At 40.4% G+C, this 19184-nt stretch overlaps 1 protein-coding gene across 1 annotated transcript in view; it reads left to right on the top strand.

The window, feature by feature from the left end:
- per (period circadian regulator) overlaps window positions 1–19184 on the top strand; it is a 33502-nt gene that overhangs the window by 6246 nt on the left and 8072 nt on the right. The window contains exon 3 of the mRNA XM_046621728.2: window positions 406–599. Within this exon, the coding sequence (XP_046477684.1) occupies window positions 406–599 (194 nt within the window). The remainder of the gene's footprint in view (window positions 1–405; window positions 600–19184) is intronic.

Here is a 19184-nt window from a genome sequence, read left to right as displayed (position 1 = left end):
GTACTATGTAGGGGATGAAAAAACGTTGATTACAACAAAGTTTTTTCAATTTTCTGTTGATCCCAACAGGTTTATCAGCTACTCACCGACAACGCCGGCAGAACTGCCTGGTGTAATGGAGGTAATCACATTTCGAAAAGCAGAGAACCAAACAGATTTAGATGTAAGAAAAGGAGATGGGAGTAAGATGATGATAAAAAGAAACGATAATCCCAAAGTACCGCGGTTGAATTGAGCCTGCGTTTCGTGCTGGACAAGAAAAATCGATCCGAGTTGAACATTAGCATGTATTTTGGGATTATCTGTTAATATTTGGCGCAAGTACGATTTTGAACCGTCAGAGAAGAGGGTGTCAGAAACGAATTAAACTCATTTATAAACCATACTTCTCTCTTACCTCTTCAGCAATGTGGCTGTACTCCAGCCCATCAGCAAGCGAGAGGACAAGGAGCACAAGCAGAAAAAATCGAAGCCGGCCATCGTTGCTCCAGCGGAGTCCGAATTTCCGGAAGGAGGTAAAGAGTCACCTCTGCAGGATGGAGCTACTCCAGTTTCCACCTTCGTTGGTGTTTCCCCGCAGACGGAATCGCAAGAAACAGGTTGGTTCAGACTAACAATAGCTCAACGACAAGTTTATTCTCCATTGCACAAGGTAATAAAACCTAAACTATATCGGGGACCTTGCATGTGTAATGCTTTTACCTTGCCACTAATATCAGAAGAAGCAAAAGGCAGACGGGTGTATGTATTTTTTTTTTATCGTATCTAGGCTTGAGACATGAAAATATGGTCAGAAACGTTGAAGTTGACGTTAAGACGTTGAAAAAATGTTCTACTACAATAATTGCATAAAGGCGTAACCTTCAAAAATTTTTATTTTTTTCTATTGTTCTGATAATTGATGATTCGGATAATCGACGTTCAAAAAATCGACATCGTCACTGTATAATTTTGTTAGATTCAATTTTTTATGCGTTTCACACAAAAAAAAAAAATTGGTGGTTATGCCGTACTGTTTTTATATTCGAGAATTTTTTTTACAACGTTAGTAGCATAGCTATGAGAGTTCTACTTACAGATTCCTGTTACCGACACTTACCGACATTCTCCCCAGACTCAAAACATTTTCCGCGATGACGTCACAGTCTGCCGTACCGACCTGAGGTTAAAAACGTGCAACCTTACCGACAGTTGTATCGGTCGACAGTAAGAATCGCACTGCCTTACCGACGATTCTTATCGGTAGAAGGTCAAAATCGTGCTGTCTTACCGACCGAAGGTCAGAGTCTGTGTGTAGTGCTCGCCTGCCAACGGTAGAGGGCGCAGCAGGGGCGAGAACTTTTTTACCGTCCCACATTCTTTTCCCACGATAGGACTGCTGATGTGTAACATTAACCACTTCAAATTCCTTTCCCACGGTAGGACTGCTGATGTCTAACATCAACCACCCCCACATTCTAAAGTTTCTTGCAAGGTTTGAAGCGACGGACAGTCAAAATCCAGCATATCGATGATTTGAACTTTGGGGACAATTTTGAGCAACCAATCTCGTTTTTCTTCTCCTTTTACGTACATGGTTTCAGTTTTGCACAGCCTGTCTTCAATGGTCCACTCAACTTCCTCAAACGGTATGGTTCCACAGCTCCAAGGTAAACCGTGAAAATCGCGTTCTAACCAAGAATTTTGGCTTCTGTATTTGACGTCCAGTAAATCCCATTCGTAAGGTGGCTTGAAGAAAAACATTGATGGAGATGCTTTCGAGTAGATTGAAATTATAGCCAATTCTTTCAATGTGAAGGTATTGTTGAAAGGTCTACGAAAGCCTTGTATGTCAACGATAAGCTCCATTTTTGAACTGTGCGAATTGGTGGGAACGGGTCAGCTTTCATACCAACTTTTTCACCCCACCACTGAGCGGGTTGTATTCGACAATACGATCGTGCACAATCAAGCAGTACGCCGATGTTTCAGCGGGAAAGTTGGCTTTAGCTTCAAATTTCAAGACGGATGTCGACAGGTCCGTACTTCAAAGATGCGTTTTGTTTTGAACAGTTGATAACGAATAAGGGGACGTCTCGAAGGAATTCACTCTTTGTCAGCAACGGCTCGGGGTTCTTGTCGTAGTAGGTAGCTTGAAAATTTGTGTACATCTCGTACAGGAGCACGTACAGATTACGACTCATGTTGAGGTTCAGGTTACCGTACGGATAAGATTGAGAGTTTAAAAATAGCTTGACGTCCGTGATATTGCAATGATCGAAATGACTTGCATTCTTGCTGGTCTCGTTCTTTTGACTTGTTTGGAAACCCAAAATGACGTAACGAGGTTTTTCAAGCTGAGTGGAAGTTTTCACAGTCCAAACGTGTTTCGATGTTGTGGGAAGTAAGGGATATTCATACATTTCCCAACTGCGGAAGCTCATCGAAATAGGCGGATCTCTCTGAATGAAATTTAGTAGGTTAAGTTTTTTCTGATCCGCGAGTTTCAAATACGGTATTAGCCAATCTACTGCATTGATCGTGATTTTGAATTCCTCCTCCTGAGTCTGCATGATTGCGTTGACGTCAGTTTTTGATCTCGTCAAAATTAACTCATGTTTAGCGTTGGCAACGATCTTGCGGTAGTCTTTAGCGAAACCCAATATCATGCTGAGCGGTATCAGTACGTCAAAATTACCCTCGGCATCGGTTAATTTTTTCTTCTCTTCTACATCAAGCCATCCAGCGTTCTCCATCAGCCAAGTCTGACCAGGGTGCAGGGAAGCGTAACCCTTCATGAGACTTGTCAAGCCAACGCTCTTGCTTCTATCAATCTCAACTGCATTGATTTCGTAGCGAATTTCTTCAAACAAATGACAGATCGCGTTGTTTACGAGCTGTGTGTTCACAGTAGCTGTACCATCAGGTTTGAGGAGTCGTTCATGGATATGTACCGAACTTTTGCTGGGTAATATGCATAAGTCCTGATGCTGAACGGTGATTCGAATTTCATCGCTGTTGTTGAAAGTTGACGAGGCGTAAGGTTTGTGAGCGTGAATCTCGTAATGCGCAACGGATTCGTCAAAGACGACTGGTGTTTGAATGTTTAAGATTTCTTCCTCCATGGTACGTAGCAGATGATGAAACAGCAAAATCGCATTTTTAGTTGTCGGAAATTTCTCTTCCAAAAGTGGTCAGTTTCAGACCCAGAGCTATCAGGAACTCCACGTTTCGAGGTGTTGATGGTTCGAAAATCGATCGATGACTGACTTGATCGGGGCATGCCGACTTACTGATATACCTACTCTTTGACAGTCTGTTATATACAATTCCCATCGTTTATTGCGATTTGATATGTAGTCTCACAGTAATAACTTCTCCACGAAAATTAACCAGGTTTCCGTCTTGATCCACTAACCAGAGCTGAACGTGATCTATGGTATCTATGGACGGTGATCGGAAGGTAAATGACGTGCGACGGTACTTCCACGATCTTATATCCTGGTGGGACAGTCGGGAAAAACTCGTGAATAGTGTGTACTTTGTGTCCATTGACGTAGGCGCCCGTTGTAATGCTGCACTCGACTCGCAACGCGTTGACCTTGAGTATAGTTACAGGCACGTCCGATTCGTAATTTTTATCAACCTCCAATACACGTGGTGTGAATCCCAAAAGTTGAGCAATGGAATCGTTCGGCTCAAAGTTAATCGTGTGGTTGCATGTGATTTCGCTGCGTAATGTATTATTGTTGGGTTTGATGGCGAGCCTGATATCTGTATTTCTTAGCACGTTTTGAAGATACTTCTCTATGTCCTCGATCTCGTAGCTGCCGGTAGGTATGGTGATCACTTTATCAGCTACGTAAATTTTATTGTGACCAACATCAACGTTGGGAATCGAATTAAAGATTAACAATTCTACCAAGCCAACAGCATAACTTTTATCACGAGCAAGTTCGATCGGTGGGAAATATTTTCGGGCATTTCGTTTCGCATGAAAACACCGCGGAAATGCGGAACCTCAAAGATTTTTGCATATTTCAACAAGTCCCAATCAGTCAACGCTCGACGTGGTAGCATCGCATCTAGTTTTTTGAAAGATGGAGACCAAGACCTGCTTTGTACGATTTCATATGAAGCCCTTTGCCCAACGCCATAGCTTCCATAGTTTTATTGTGTTGTTTGCTCTCTCCCAGTTCTCGTTTAGCAGCACTTGCATCGTTCACAGCTTTTGCTATACCTGCCGCACCACCGGCTAATGCGCCTGTAGCACTAAGTCCAGCGAAAATAGGAATCAGAAGCGGTAGAAAACCACCGACTTTTGAAGGTACTGGTAGGACGCGAGGTGTTCGCACTTTACATTTACCACCCGATTTTTGAACGGCGTTCTCAGCTCCCTTCAGCGCAGATTCGATAGCTACGTTTGCATCGTTGCTTGGAACCATAGAACGTTTTGCAGCATTTATAATTTTTCTCAAGGTCACATTTTTTGATTTTCGAATTCCCATTCCGAGTTTTGATTTTACTTTCATTGTATTAGCTATTGCCCAAGCAGCCGCCTTCTCACCCAAATTCGCGTCCTTTGCGAGAACCCGTTTCCAAGCTTTCTCAGCCAACACCCTAACAGCCTCGTTTCTAACTTCAAGATTTTCACGATTCTGCGAGTAAGCAATGTCGTGGTCCTTGCAAGCTGCGTCGAGAAGATTGATTCCCGGATCACCCCGCGCGAGTCTCTTTGTTAATTTTGTACCAGGCCCACAGTACTGATAACCAGGTACATGCAATTCGACTGGAAGGCTGTTGATGATTTTATTCACCAGACCCTTGCCACGATGTTGCCGCCTGCTGCTTCGTTTACCTCTGTACGCGATCATGTTCGTGCGTTGACTGAAGAAAAGTGCTTTAAAACGGGATATTAATAGCAAATCCGATCAGTCATGTCCGAGATGCGGTTTGAGAAACAACCTACTCAGCTTCCCGTGATGAATTTTGATAAACTTTCGGAGCAAAATGTCAAAAGGCACAAACGGCACGGTGAATTACCCCCGAATAGTGTACGTACAATATTCTGTGGACCGTCGAATTGTGGTAAAACTAATGCGTCGCTCACACTTATAACCCATCCCAACGGACTCAGATTTGAAAATATCTACATCTACTCAAAATCTCTCAACCAACCTGAATACCAATTGTTGAAGCAATTGTTGGACCATGTTGAGAATACGGAGTATTTTGCGTTTACCGAGCGTGAGCAAGTGATTACACCGGAAGAAGCATGGCCCAACGCAATAATCATATTTGATGATGTAGCGTGCGAGAAGCAGGACAATATTAGAGCCTACTTTTGCATGGGTAGACATCACGACGTTGACTATTTCTATCTCTGTCAGACGTACGCGCGTATTCCCAAACATCTCGTGCGCGACAACGTAAACTTACTCGTGTTATTCAAACAAGACGATATGAACCTGAGACACGTATATAACGACCATGTAGACACCGATATGTCTTACACAGAGTTTAAAAGTGCATGCTGGAACCGTGAGAACTACGGGTTTCTGGTGATCGACAAAGACATTGAGCTCAACGAAGGATGATACACGAGGGGATTCCATTCTTTTGTTAGCCTGGAAAAGAAATAAAATTTAACGTTTTCGAGCGAGAGACGCAGTAGCGTTGCAGACTCAGTTGCGTCAACATGCAGAGCTCTGAAATTTCCAAGCAAAAAGATGTCCTACATCAGATCGCTCAAGTAAGTGCTGCGATCCGTCGAAAACATAGATTGCTCAAGTCGGGCAAGGAATCTACGACTCAGAAATTGAGTGACGTTTTCAAACCAGTAGTGACTCCGTTGCAAGAACTGGTGAATGTTACAAAAGATACTAAACCTGTAAAACAAGAGGTGGAAGAAATTAAAGAAGAAATAAAGCAGATGAAAAATGAAACGAAAAATGAAACTGTCTCGGAAATGACGATTCCTTCGCTTCGGCAGGAGATGAAACAATCGTGGCAACACCGGTCGAGAAAATCGAGGATGAGTATTTTGCACTGATGAGAGATGCGAAGACAAAAGGTGAATTGGACAACGTGTACGTGGTACGCAACCTCTCAAACGGACTAATGATTGGTGATTCGTTGATATCTTTTGAGAGTGACTACATTCGTATTGGCGATACGCTTTACCCGAAAACGAAGGGTTTGCTGGAACTTTTGTTCAAAAATGTAATAATTTTACTCTTAAATTTTTATTGTTCGGACACGTGTCTATAATTTAATTTTTTTCTTTCCTTACATAAACGTTTGAACAAAAATAAATACTCGTCATACCGCTCCGCACACACACTCATACAAACATCCGCACATTCAACATTCACAAGATTCAATATTGATGATTTTGATTTCGTGAGCTCAAGAGGAAATAAGCTTCTAAACAAATTCTTCTTATCTTTTAATTGCGACGATATCCCTCGTTGGCTCCTCACCCCGGAATCCAGAATCGATAAGTGGTCCACGACGTTAGAATTTACTCATTTCGAATGATCAGATCGAAATGAGGCCGATGCTGAGTAGATATGTCGTAGTCCGCGATGTGTTCTCTCCAACGGATCCGGGGCGAAAGAGAGCGAATTCACCAGCCGTCTGGTCAGCTAGCCGATATTTGGGGGAAGGGATTATCGATGATTTTCGAGAAATCCCTTCTATCTAGGTTTTCCAACAGGGCGCGTCGATTCAAACGAAGAAGACCATTACAAAAAGAAGCCTGACGGTTCTTCTGTGAGCGCCGGAGATCGGGAAAATTCCAAAAACATAATCCTCGCAACGAACGCGCATAAAAAGTATTACTCATCCGATGGGGCTGTTCGAAACGATAACAGTTACAAATTCAAAAATGTCATTGCCGAATTGATGGATTATTCCCCATCACCTCGCCGAAAGGGTAAAGGTCTACTTCCGCAAGCTATGATCACTCGACAAAGTGTTGAAACGGAATACGTTTTCTGGGATGATCCAAACGAGTTAGTGGAGCGTCTTCGTTTACTCCTGGCATCTCAGGTAGCGGGAAATCCGAGTCACAATAACGAAATAATCTCCATTATCGAAGAGCTACGCGAAGCAGGAATCTTAAGCAGCTCCCATCGTTTTTGCATTCATTACCGAGATGAGCGTCGACGTGTTTGGACGGCATCTGGATAAAAACACGGCCGCGAGCACTCGCGGTCCTCCGGGTGTCGGATTTCAAAACACAGCGGACGGGCATTACGATATACGGAACAAGAGACTGTGGAATGTCGCAGATCCCGCAGAGCCGAACAATGCTGTAACTTTAAAAATCTTGAGACGAAAATTCAACGTGCTGCAAAAACAAATCGACAACCTCGATCAAATGATCAAAGCTTTGGAGCTCACCACGGAGAAAGCCTTGGATACCTTTTACACGTACTTTAAAACAGGCAGAGACCTGTCGATTCGAAACGCTGATAACATTTCTTAATTGGACACCCGACTAAGAGCGTTGGAATATGAACGAGGAAAAGCAAGCACTGGTGACGGAACTGCATAAGCCTGCACGCCGGAATTACCCGCGTCGACGTGTAGACGTGCGCGGCATCGACGAGACCTGGCAGGCGGATCTTGTTGATATGACGTCATACGCTGGACAAAACAAAGGCTACAAGTACATGCTCACAGTCATTGATATTTTTTCAAAGCATCCGTGGGCTGTACCGATAAAGAGCAACTCTGGAGATGATGTTACGAAGGCAATGGAATCTGTGCTTGTTCAAGGACGGGTGCCGAAAAATTTACACGTCGACAGAGGAACGGAACTTTACAACTCGAAATTTGAATCGCTTATGACACGTTACGGAATCAAACTTTACTCCACGTACAGTAATTTGAAGGCTTCGATCTGTGAACGTTTCAATCGCACGCTGAAAGGTGAAATGTGGAAACGGTTCAGCATGCAAGGAAGCTACAAGTGGCTGGATATCTTATCTGATTTGGTTTCGGCTTACAACAACGCCAAACACCGAACCGTAAGAATGAAACCGTCGGATGTCACCGTTGCAAACGAAAGACTGTTATTACGTCAGGCGTACGGAGGGCTTCGAGCGATACCTACCATATCGGCAAAATTCAAATCCGGCGACAAAGTTCGAATCAGCAAATTCAAAAATGTCTTCGAGAAAGGTTACACTCCCAATTGGACGACTGAAATATTCACGATAACTCGAGTGGAAAATACTCATCCTGTGACGTACAAGCTCAAAGACTACCGAGATCAACCCATCGCTGGTGGTTTCTACGAACAAGAGCTCCTCAAGGTTGAACATCCGGATATCTATCTGGTGGAGAAGGTGCTCAAGAAGCGTGGAAGAAAAATATACGTTAAATGGTTAGGTTTTGACAATACACACAACAGTTGGATAAACGAATCGGACATGTAACATTAAATAAATGAATTTTTTGTAAAAACGCATGTGCCTCTTTATTTTATACCCGACACATAACAAGTATGCATCTTTATTTTTTAGCCAATCGACAGACATATGCATCGTTGTACAATTTTTTATATTTCGCAGCGTTCTTATTCACTATCTTACATAATAATATTTTATACATCATGGTACAGTTATAAATTACAAAGCTAAGGTGCAGGCTTGTAGCCCCACGGAAGCGTGTCGGTTGTGTTTTGAAACACGATCCGCTTGTCGTCATTCCAGCTCAGTGCCACTTTCTGCTGTTCTACGGTGTATACCTCGTGCTTTCGACTTAATATCAAATGCTGATTTGTAGACAAATTTTCACGGTTCAAAACACATTCCAAATAATCGTTGAAAGTTATTTTTCTCAACGCTGATCCTTTGACACCTTTGGCACGTTTATTGTCTTTCTCATCTTCCAAGACTCGGAATGCGTACAATTTAGCTCTTAATCCTACGAATTCCAGCATTATTTTCCCGTTATTCTCGTCTTTTATCAAGCCGAGAACTTTTTTGTTCGCTAGAGGCATTCCATAAACGTTGTCAAGCGGATAATCAGACGTATCGAATTTATGCAAGTCCTCCTTCATATGTTCGTATATGTCGGGGACGGTAAAATTGTAAATCAAACTGTCGGTATCCGTATACATTAATTTTGCTCGGTTGCCGAATTTCCGTTTAATATAATTATAATGAAAATCGTAGATATATGTTTTAGCCAGATCCATGATGCAGAAGCCTGCCTACAATGGTTTATTCAACTTGACTTTCGTCTTACTCATTTCGACGATAATTATATCTTTGTCAAAAACGATGCAGCTGTGAAAATTAGGTTTGGCTATAGTAGCTCTAGTACCGTATCTTCCATCCCATTTCGTCATCAGCCTGACATCTCTATACTTCCTAACATTTTCCATTGTTTTGCCAAAAACTGCGTTGTTCATCAGTTTGTAAAAATTTTTCTCGAATTCGTTGTGAGATTTTTTCCGCAAATCGGTATTCAAATCTATGTATTTTTTGAGCCACGGGGTTTGTCTGAATTTGAGAACTATGTGAATTTTGAGTAATTTTAAGCCTAATTGTAAGCATTGTTTCAAAACGCTATAGTGAACAACTTAGTTTTTCTTGGAAAGTAGCGTGGGCGTCAATTTCGGTTGCTTACTATTCGAGATCGGACGTATATAGTGCTCCGGACACAGTGGTAAATCTTTATGAATTTCATGCAGTTCCTCAGGATATTCCAAATCCACCTCCAGTATGTAACCAAACTCCTCATCGTCCGAGATGGTAAGAACGTCGCATTGTCCGAAATCTGATACCCATTTGAAGGAACTGTATGGCAGAGCAAAGCTTATAGCAGCACCGTACAAATTATTAACGTCAAAGTACATGAGATAAGATTCTTCGACCTCAGGATCGAATTCCTCTCCCATATATCTATTGTTGGCCGTTGCGTATCTGTTCGAACACTGTGACACACCACCTCGAATACCTTTTTCGATAAACATAACCATATCTATGTCGGTGAGAAGCTCGAGCTCGATGTCGGTACACTTTAACATCGCATCAAACGATAGACCGGGCGCGGTGTAATAATGTAACGGGTCCAGGTTGTACGTTGTCCAACAGCTCTGTCGAAAGTTTTGAAAAACGTCGGCTAGTAAAAATACGTCCGTCTGTAAATATAAGTCCGAATACTCTCCCAAAGTTTGAACGTTAAAAGTTTGCCAAACTTTACATGCATGTGCATAGTCGTCATCTGATGTATCCCGATCATTTAATTTTGAGTAAAATTGATGTTTGGATGGTAGCCGTCTGTCCTCGAACTTCTCCCAACTGTCTATGTATTCGTACGGGAACACTCCTTTTCTGGTCAATAACTGAAATTTATCTGAGCTACGATAAAATTTTTGTGTGATTGAATTTTGATCATCACCGAGATACGATGCTAATTTCTCAAGACTACTGGGCATGAAACGGTACGAATCTATGAATCTAAACTTTATATTTGTCCCCTTGACATATTTTGTAAAAGAAATGTACTTTTCTTTGTTTACGGGTAGAAGCTCAATTGGGTCCTCGAACGATGTAGCCAGTGCTTTGATCAGAAAATGCGAATCGTAACCCGACAGATTGTGGAATATCACTGGGATAGTGTGCGAATTTTGGTAATTTAGATTGCAACCTCGATGAGCAGCACCACGGTACTTTCCCGTGAAATGGCAGTGATCGCGATGTTTCACGTCTGTGAGTGTAAACGGTTTTTCACAAATGTGACACACTGTTGTTGAATGAAATTCGTTAATTTGATTGAAATTGAGCGGTTCCATCGGTACAACAGTTTTGAAATAAGCCTCTAACGAATGTGCCAATTCCGCTAACTCATTCACAAACCATTGAATGCAAGTCTCTCCATGATTAATTTTAAATTTTGAAGTTGAATCGTCAAACGCACAATGTAGATAGTAAGCTGTACTATACGGAAGATGCTTCTGATAAATTCTTCTTGTACCCATCTTTTTGAGCGTAGGTTCCAGTAAACATTCTAGATCCGCGTAAATGCAGAATGGAACGGTTTTTTTGTGCTTGAAATTTTTGAATTTCAGTATCTTTCCCTCCTCTGTAGGTAGAATAACTTTGGTTTTGTTTAAATTCATGCAATCCACGTTGTGCTTTGTCAAACATCTTTCAGAATGAGTCAAGTCAAACATCTATCGCACATCCAAGTATGACCATTACGTTTAGAAATCTGAGAACTTGTTAATCGAGACAGATTTTGAATACAAGTAAAATGAGAGATTCTATTTTTTTCATAATTTTCCATATCACCATCATCGTCATCGTCAGTGATTTCAGTTTCTATCGCTAAAAGATGAATTACAGGTTTATCAGACTCATTCTGAGTCAGGTGAATCGGTACTATTTCACTTTTTTTCCGATCACCTTGGTCTATGCCATAAACGTTAATTGAAAGACCGTTAAGCTTCTCAAATTTTGAAATGGTGTTTTTGTCTAGAGACATAGGAAACTTTATACCATTATACCGTAGCACTGAGCTGAAATGCGGGTACGAGCTGGTCGCGTCGGGATTGTTGTTGTCGGCTGGGAACAGAGCTGCGGTGACCGACCAAAGAAAGCAGTAAGAGTCGTTGTTTCTGATGTTTACCACAGCCTTCTTATCACTGATATGCTTAGGTAACGAGGTGTATGTGAACACACCGCCTCGTAGTGGCACGTACTTGTTGATATTCACAGTCAAATTGATTATTTCAGTCAGCGACCAGCCTGAATCCTTTTCCTGGAAATCTTCCACCTTTTTGAACAAACGCTCCGTCGCGTTTTCGATGAACCATTCGTTGATATCCGTTGTCTGGAGGATGATTTCATTTCTCGTATTAAAAAATTTCATCTCTTCCACCGTGTGATCATCTTTTCTAACTTCAAACTTACAAGCCAGGATAACGTTGGCTTTCAAGCTCCTGTCTTTCTTCAAAGCGTTTTTTAGTCCTGTCACAGCTAGTACCTTTGCGTCTTTTAGAAATCTCTCCACATCTTTATGCTTCAAATTGACGATGGATCCAGTTCGAATTCTCCCCTCGAAAGCTGATTCCAAATCTTCCCAGTGAACTCAATCGCTTCTTCTTACTTTCCGCGTACCTCCACCCGTTTTCTGAAGACGTTTGAATTTTTCGGCGAGCACTTTCAAGAGTCCGATCGCTGTGATAATTCTCATCTTTTCTCGAATCGATGAAGCCTTTCGCAAAATTTTGTTCAGAAGGCGAATATTTTGACTTCCGAATTTTATCGATTTTTGAATTTCTGCTGTTGATGATGATTTGTCCAAGATTTTGTACGCCGATTCCATAATATCGATCAATCTCAAACACTTCGCGGATTCCATCTTGAGCTTTTTCCTCACGTATACTTGACAAGTTGAAACTTAATGATCGTTTGCATTGATGAGCGTCCTTTTTATAGGACAGCAGTCCGTATGTTTGTGTATGCGCGCGCACCTTTTAGCATTCCTAGAGCGATAGTAACCCAACACCGCAGGCTCTGAATGTACCGCAGCTATCGGTCGACCTTGCACTCTGGTCTTGACTGAACCCGTTCAAAATTCATCGTTGAGTTCACATGACAGTTACAAACCAAAAAGAATGTCACGTGGTTAATATCAAACCGGCATCCGAGTAAGTGAAAAACAATTCTCAGAACCATTAATTTTGGAATGTCGCGTGGTTGATAACGTGGGAAAAGAATGTGGGGTGGTTGATGTTACACATCAGCAGTCCTACCATGGGAGAGAATGTGGGGTGGTTGACGTTACACATCAGCAGTCCTACCGTGGAAAAAGAATTGGAAGTGGTTGATGTTACAAATCAACAGTCCTATCGTGGGAAATGAATGCGGGACGGGTAACCGACATCCAGGTCGGTGAAAAAGTTCACGCCCCCCGCTGCGCCCTCTACCGTTGGCGGGCGAGCACTACATAAGGACTCTGACCTTCGGTCGGTAAAACAGCACGATTTTGACGTTCTACCGATAAGAATTGTCGGTAAGGCAGTGCGATTTTTACCGTCAACCGATACAACTGTCGGTAAGGTTGCACGGTTTTGCCTTCAAGTCGGTACGGCAGACTGTGACGTCATCGCGGGAAAGGGTTTGAGTCTGGGGAGAATGTCGGTAAGTGTCGGTAACAGGAATCTGTAAGTAGAACTCTCATAGGTATGCTACTAACGTTTCTGGATTTTCGCTGAAGTGAGCTGTGAAGATCAAATCATGTGAAACATTTGAGTTATTCATATTATTCGAGATATTCAAATTATTCGATTCGAAAATGGGATGGAATATCACTTATAACTATTAGATTAGTTTACATTTGAAATTCGTCGCGACGAGATACATTTTTGACTTGTGTGTGAAGCTTGTTGATATGTGCACACGTGTGCTGTATGTGGCTATTAATGTGAATTACATTCACTTAGCCATTTTTGAACGGTGGGCCGTTCATTTTTGCTGATATGAAATACACATATCATATTTTCAGCGAGAAAAATTTGCTAGAGAAGAGTACAATTTCGAAATTGTACTCTTCTCTATTCGATTACTGTCGAATTATTCGTGATTTCGAATTATTGGCACACCCCTAGAATATAGGTGATATATGATTTTTGCCGAATGGAAACAAAAGTGATACGAGGATTAAATTATGTTAATTCTATGTGTTGCAACTAATGCATCTACGACCAAGGGTGGAGTAGTAGAAAATGAATACACAAACTAGAACTTGATTTGGGTGTATTCAAGGTGCCATAGAAATCAAACTATAAACAGAGTTGTTTTGGAAGCAGAGTAACTACTCTGACAACACTCACATCACGACTGACCTCCTAATTTATCAGCTCATTCTTACACCTCTATGACACACTCACACACATACATGCATACATTATACAAAGCATCATATTGCTTGTAACACTATGCAATCTAGGAGTGCCCCTTTCATCGGTTCTGAATGGAGTGTTTTCATAGAACCCTATCTGTGTCAGTATACACTACCGGCGGAAAGTTTTCGGACAAGAGTTGGAAAACGGGCCGGAACGGTTTTTTACGCCATTTCGCCGGTAGTTGGCCTAGGCCAATTTGACTAACGGCATTTTAAAGAGAGGAGATTCACCTACATTTTGGTTTTTTAAAAAAATTTTGACGATTTTTTTGACAATTAGCAGACAGTTTTGAAAACGACCATTTCTAGTCGTTTTTTTGTTCCGTTGTGAGTGGACCCCATTTGCAGTAAAAATATTTTTTATGCATTTCTCCGACTAACATCATAAAGGGGGAAGCCTAAGCTTCAATTCTGTTTTTTAGAAAAATTTTTGCGATTTTTTTTCCCAGAAATATTTCGTTTTTTGATAAAAAGCAGACAATTTAAATATTGCACCGTAGTACGAAAACGACGAGGTTTACAAGAAAACCTTACGATGGTAAAAAGTTGCATTACTTCTTGCTGAGTGCATGAGAATTTTTTCAGATTTTTTTGTGAAAGTCTTTCTAATCACCATGGCTATGCTATGGGATTCCCTAAAAATATCATGGAAAGGACCATCCCGCGAAACATTCGAAAAACTTGTGGAGAGGATGCCGCGTGTGGTAAAGAGCGTGCTGTCAGCGAGACGAGGTTTCTTCAACGAGACCAAAGTATAATATGTAATTGAAAAATTCAATTATATTATTATTTATTTTTAATAATTAATTTAATAATAAAAAAAATAATAATTATATACTTTATGTATAATGTATAATGTATTATATGTAAGTAACAAATTGAGTTATATTATTACCGTGGTATTGAGATAAATCGAGTCCGACCGGATATAGATTGAAAAAAATGTCGCCAAAAAAATCTGAAATAATTATCATAAACTTAGCAAGAAGTAATGCAACTTTTTACCGTCCTGAGGTTTTGTTGTAAACCTTGTCGTTTTCGTACTACGAAGCAATATTCAAATCGTCTGCTTTTTATCAAAAAACGAAATATTTCTGGGAAAAAAAATCGCAAAAATTTTTCTAAAAAACAGAATTGAAGCTTAGGTTTTTCCCTTTATGATGTTAGTCGGAGAAATGCATAAAAAATATTTTTACTGCAAACGGGGTCCACTCACAACGGAACAAAAAAACGACTAAAAATGGTCGTTTTCAAAACTGTCTGCTAATTGTCAAAAAAATCGTCAACATTTTTTTAAAAAGCCAAAATGTAGGTGAATCTCCTCTCTTTAAAATGCCGTTAGTCAAATTGGCCTAGGCCAACTACCGGCGAAATGGCGTAAAAAACCGTTCCGGCACGTTTTCCAACTCTTGTCCGAAAACTTTCCACCGGTAGTGTAAATAAAAAACCCGTTCTCTAACAAGATTCCTACTATCGATACCTACTGACATCTTACCCAGACTCAAACCCTTCTCCGCCATGCCGTCACAGCGATTGACACCTGCGGTACCGACCCCAAGGTCAAAATCGGGCTGTTTCACCAACAATTTTATCGATCGAGGGTCAAACCCAAGCTGCCTTACCGACAATTTGTATCAATCGAACGTCAAAATCACGCTGCTTTACTAACAATCTCGCTGTCATCCCTCTTACCGACGGGCCAAGCATAGCGGAGACGCAAACCCTTTTGTTCCCCGTGCGATGAGCCTGCCAATCTCATGAATATTCTGGTTAACCTTGAGTATTTTCCAGTGCGACGTCAGTCACCCTACATTCCACAATTAATGGTGCTGAGAATTGTTTCCGTCAAACCGGATGCTAGTGTGATATCAACCATGTGAGATTCTTTCCCCATGACTTATAATTTCAAGAGCTGTTTCTGAGTCTAAAAGTTCGGTGTGATATCTACCACTCGATATTCTATAATTCATAGTTCCAAGAATTGTTTTCGTCAACTTGGATGCTGGTGTTATATCAACTAATCAAGTACAAAGTAAAAATCTCAGGACCTGTGGAGTTGGGTTAAAATTTTGGGTAAATCATCGTCCGCAGGAGAAATTCAAAAATGGATCAAATTTAGAACTCAAAAAATCCGGCTTTTGAACAAAATTTCTGCGAAAGACATCAATGGTTAGGGAAAAATCGAGAATTATCAAACGTAAAATTCGAACGGCTGCAGAAAACGGGCGAAGGTACGCGCAAACAAAGAAGAAGGGATCGAGTACGCTGGAAAGAATTGGAAACTGCTTTTGAGAGGAGAATTCGAACCGGTCCATCGTCAATTTAAAACACAAAGACTTGGAGAGTTTTTTAGAAGACGCAAAGGAACTTGCTGTGACAAGATTAAAAACGCTTTGCAGAAAGCGAGGTACCTGAAAGTTAACGCTATCCTGGGTTGTATATTTGAAGTAAGGAAAGATAAGATGATCACAGGGTGTAATGGATCAAATTTTTTAATACGAGAAACGAAATCATCCTCCAATCAGTGCCAGGTTGTTAATTGAATTTATCAATCTCACCGTCAACATTAAACTATACATCACTATGAGGTGGCCTGCATACCTACATGCCGTTGCCAAAGCATATCAGAGATAAGAAGGTTGTGGTAAACAGCGAAAACAACGGCTTCTACTGCTTTCTGTGGTCGGTTACCGCACCTCTATTGCCAGCCAACAACGACAAAAATCCCAACAGAACCAACTCGTACCCACATTTCAGCTTAGTGCTGCGGTATGATGACATAAGCTTTTCTGTATCTCTAGATAATAACAGCATTCCAAAATTTGAAAAACTCATCGGACTTTCCATCAATATTTATTAGAGTGTTTCAAAAAAACCGACTATTTTTTTTTTCGAAGAACATTGTAAAATCTTCCGAGTGTCCCTCAAAAATGACCTCGGTAAAATATGAGCTCTTAATATTGATATTTAGACGTGGCGATTCTCAATTTTCTATTTCCCATTTAAATAACATGGGACGAAATTTTTTAAAATTTAGAATTTTATTGCTCGAAAACGAATCAGTGTGAAGATATAAACAAAACATATTCTTGTAGGAAATTTTACACTCCACAAAAAGATCAGAATAAAGATTTGCGTAAGGTAAGTCGTTTCGGAGTTATCAGGCCTCAAACATCGAACCGTTTGAAATAATGATGTTATTAATTTATAAATGTTACAAAACTGACTCATATCACTTAAATACACAATATTATTGATTTTGAAATTAAAACTATAGACTTCCAATGAAATTTTAATTAACAAATTTCATTAATCAACGATATGAGTCAGTTTTGTAGCATTTATAAATTAATAACATCATTATTTCAAACGGTTCGATGTTTGAGGCCTGATAACTCCGAAACGACTTACCTTACGCAAATCTTTATTCAGATCTTTTTTGTAGAGCGTAACATTTCCTACAAGAATATGTTTTGTTTATATCTTCACACTGATTCGTTTTCGAGCAATAAAATTCTAAATTTTAAAAAATTCTTTCCCATGTTATTTAAATGGGAAATAGAAAATTGAGAATCGCCACCTCTAAATATCAATATTAAGAGCTCATATTTTACCGAGGTCATTTTTGAAGGACACTCGGAAGATTTTTCAATGTTCTTGGAAAAAAAAAGAATAGTCGGTTTTTTTGAAACACTCTAATATTTATTGTATAGACCAACATGACAGGAAAAAAAGAGAAATAGTACCGATTCACTTGAGAGTGAATAAGTTTAACAAACTTGTAATTCATGTTTTAGTGTTAAAAACCGGAATTACTGACGATGACGATTTTGATATGGGAAATTGTGAAAAAAAAACAGTCCATCATTTTGCTTGGACTCGAAATTCATCTCGATTAACAAGTCCAAAATTGTTTACCTACAGAGAAGGAAAAGATTCTGAAATTAAAAAATTCCAAGCATAGAGAAACCGTTTCGTTCCGCATTTATGCGGATCTTGAATGTTTACGGCAACCTACTCATATTAAAGTGTCGAAAGACAGAACAATTTACCAGAAGCATATTCCATACAGTATAGCATATTACCTTCATTACGCATTTGACGATTCCTTTTCAATATTCAAAATCAACCGTGTGGAAACTTGCATCTAATGGTTTGTGAATGAGTTAGAGGAAAGACGTGAAACATCGTGATCACGGTCATTTCACAGGAAAGTACCGTGAGCATATCCAGGCTGTAGACTTAATTATCAAAACTCACATACTATCCCAGTGATATTCCACAATCTGTCAGGTTACGATTCGCATTTTCTGATTAAACCATTGGCTACATCTTTCGAGGGTACTATTCAGCTTCTACCTGTTAACAAAGAAAAGTACATTTCGGAACGGACGTAAAGTTTCGATTCATATAATCGTTCCGTTTCATGGCAGACAGCCTTTAGATATGAGCAGCGGATTTGGATGGTAATCAAGAAACAATTACACGTAAATTTTGCACCAGTTCCGTCAGATTTGAGTAATTAACCAGGAAAGGTTATTCTTCCGTACGAGTACATGGATGATTGAGAGACACTCGAGGGCGTGCAGTTGCCACCTAAGGAAAAATGTTATTCAAAATTGAACAACCAAGATATTTCGGATAAAGATTATGCACATGTATGTAAAGTTTGGCAAGCTTTCAATCTATGAAAACGATGAGGGGATATTCAGACTTGTAATTGCAAGCTGATGTTTTTCTGTTGGCTAATATTTTTGAAAAGTTGCAACAAAATTGTTGGGTAACGTTACAAAATAGAGCCTTCAAATTATTACACGGCGCCCGGTCTTTCACTTGACGCGATGCTGAACTCGAGCTTTTCACTGATATAGATATGGTTATGTTCATAAAAAAGGAATTCGAGGTGGTGTGTCCCAATGCTCTAATCGATAGGCAAAGGCTAATAACAGATGCTTTCAATCCAGAGCTACAGGAATCATATCTCATGTACCTTGACGTTAATAATTTATACGGTGCTACGATGAACTTTGCTCTGCCATGCAGTTCCTTCGAATGGTTATCGGATTGAGGGCAATTTGATGTTTTTACCATCTAAGCCGAAGCGAAATTTGGCTACATATTAGAGTTGGCCGAGTATCAGAGTCTTATACTTAGTCAGAAGTATCAGGTCTGTACCATAAAACAGAAGAAGGTTACACTGATTGTGAGCTGGAAGGCCGATAAGCGGATCGTATTTCCAAACACGACCGATACGCTTCCGTGGGGCTACAAGACGT

Source organism: Neodiprion pinetum, chromosome 4 (genome assembly GCF_021155775.2).
Source record: "Neodiprion pinetum isolate iyNeoPine1 chromosome 4, iyNeoPine1.2, whole genome shotgun sequence".
NCBI lineage: Eukaryota > Metazoa > Arthropoda > Insecta > Hymenoptera > Diprionidae > Neodiprion > Neodiprion pinetum.
This window is presented reverse-complemented; position numbering and strand designations above follow the sequence as displayed.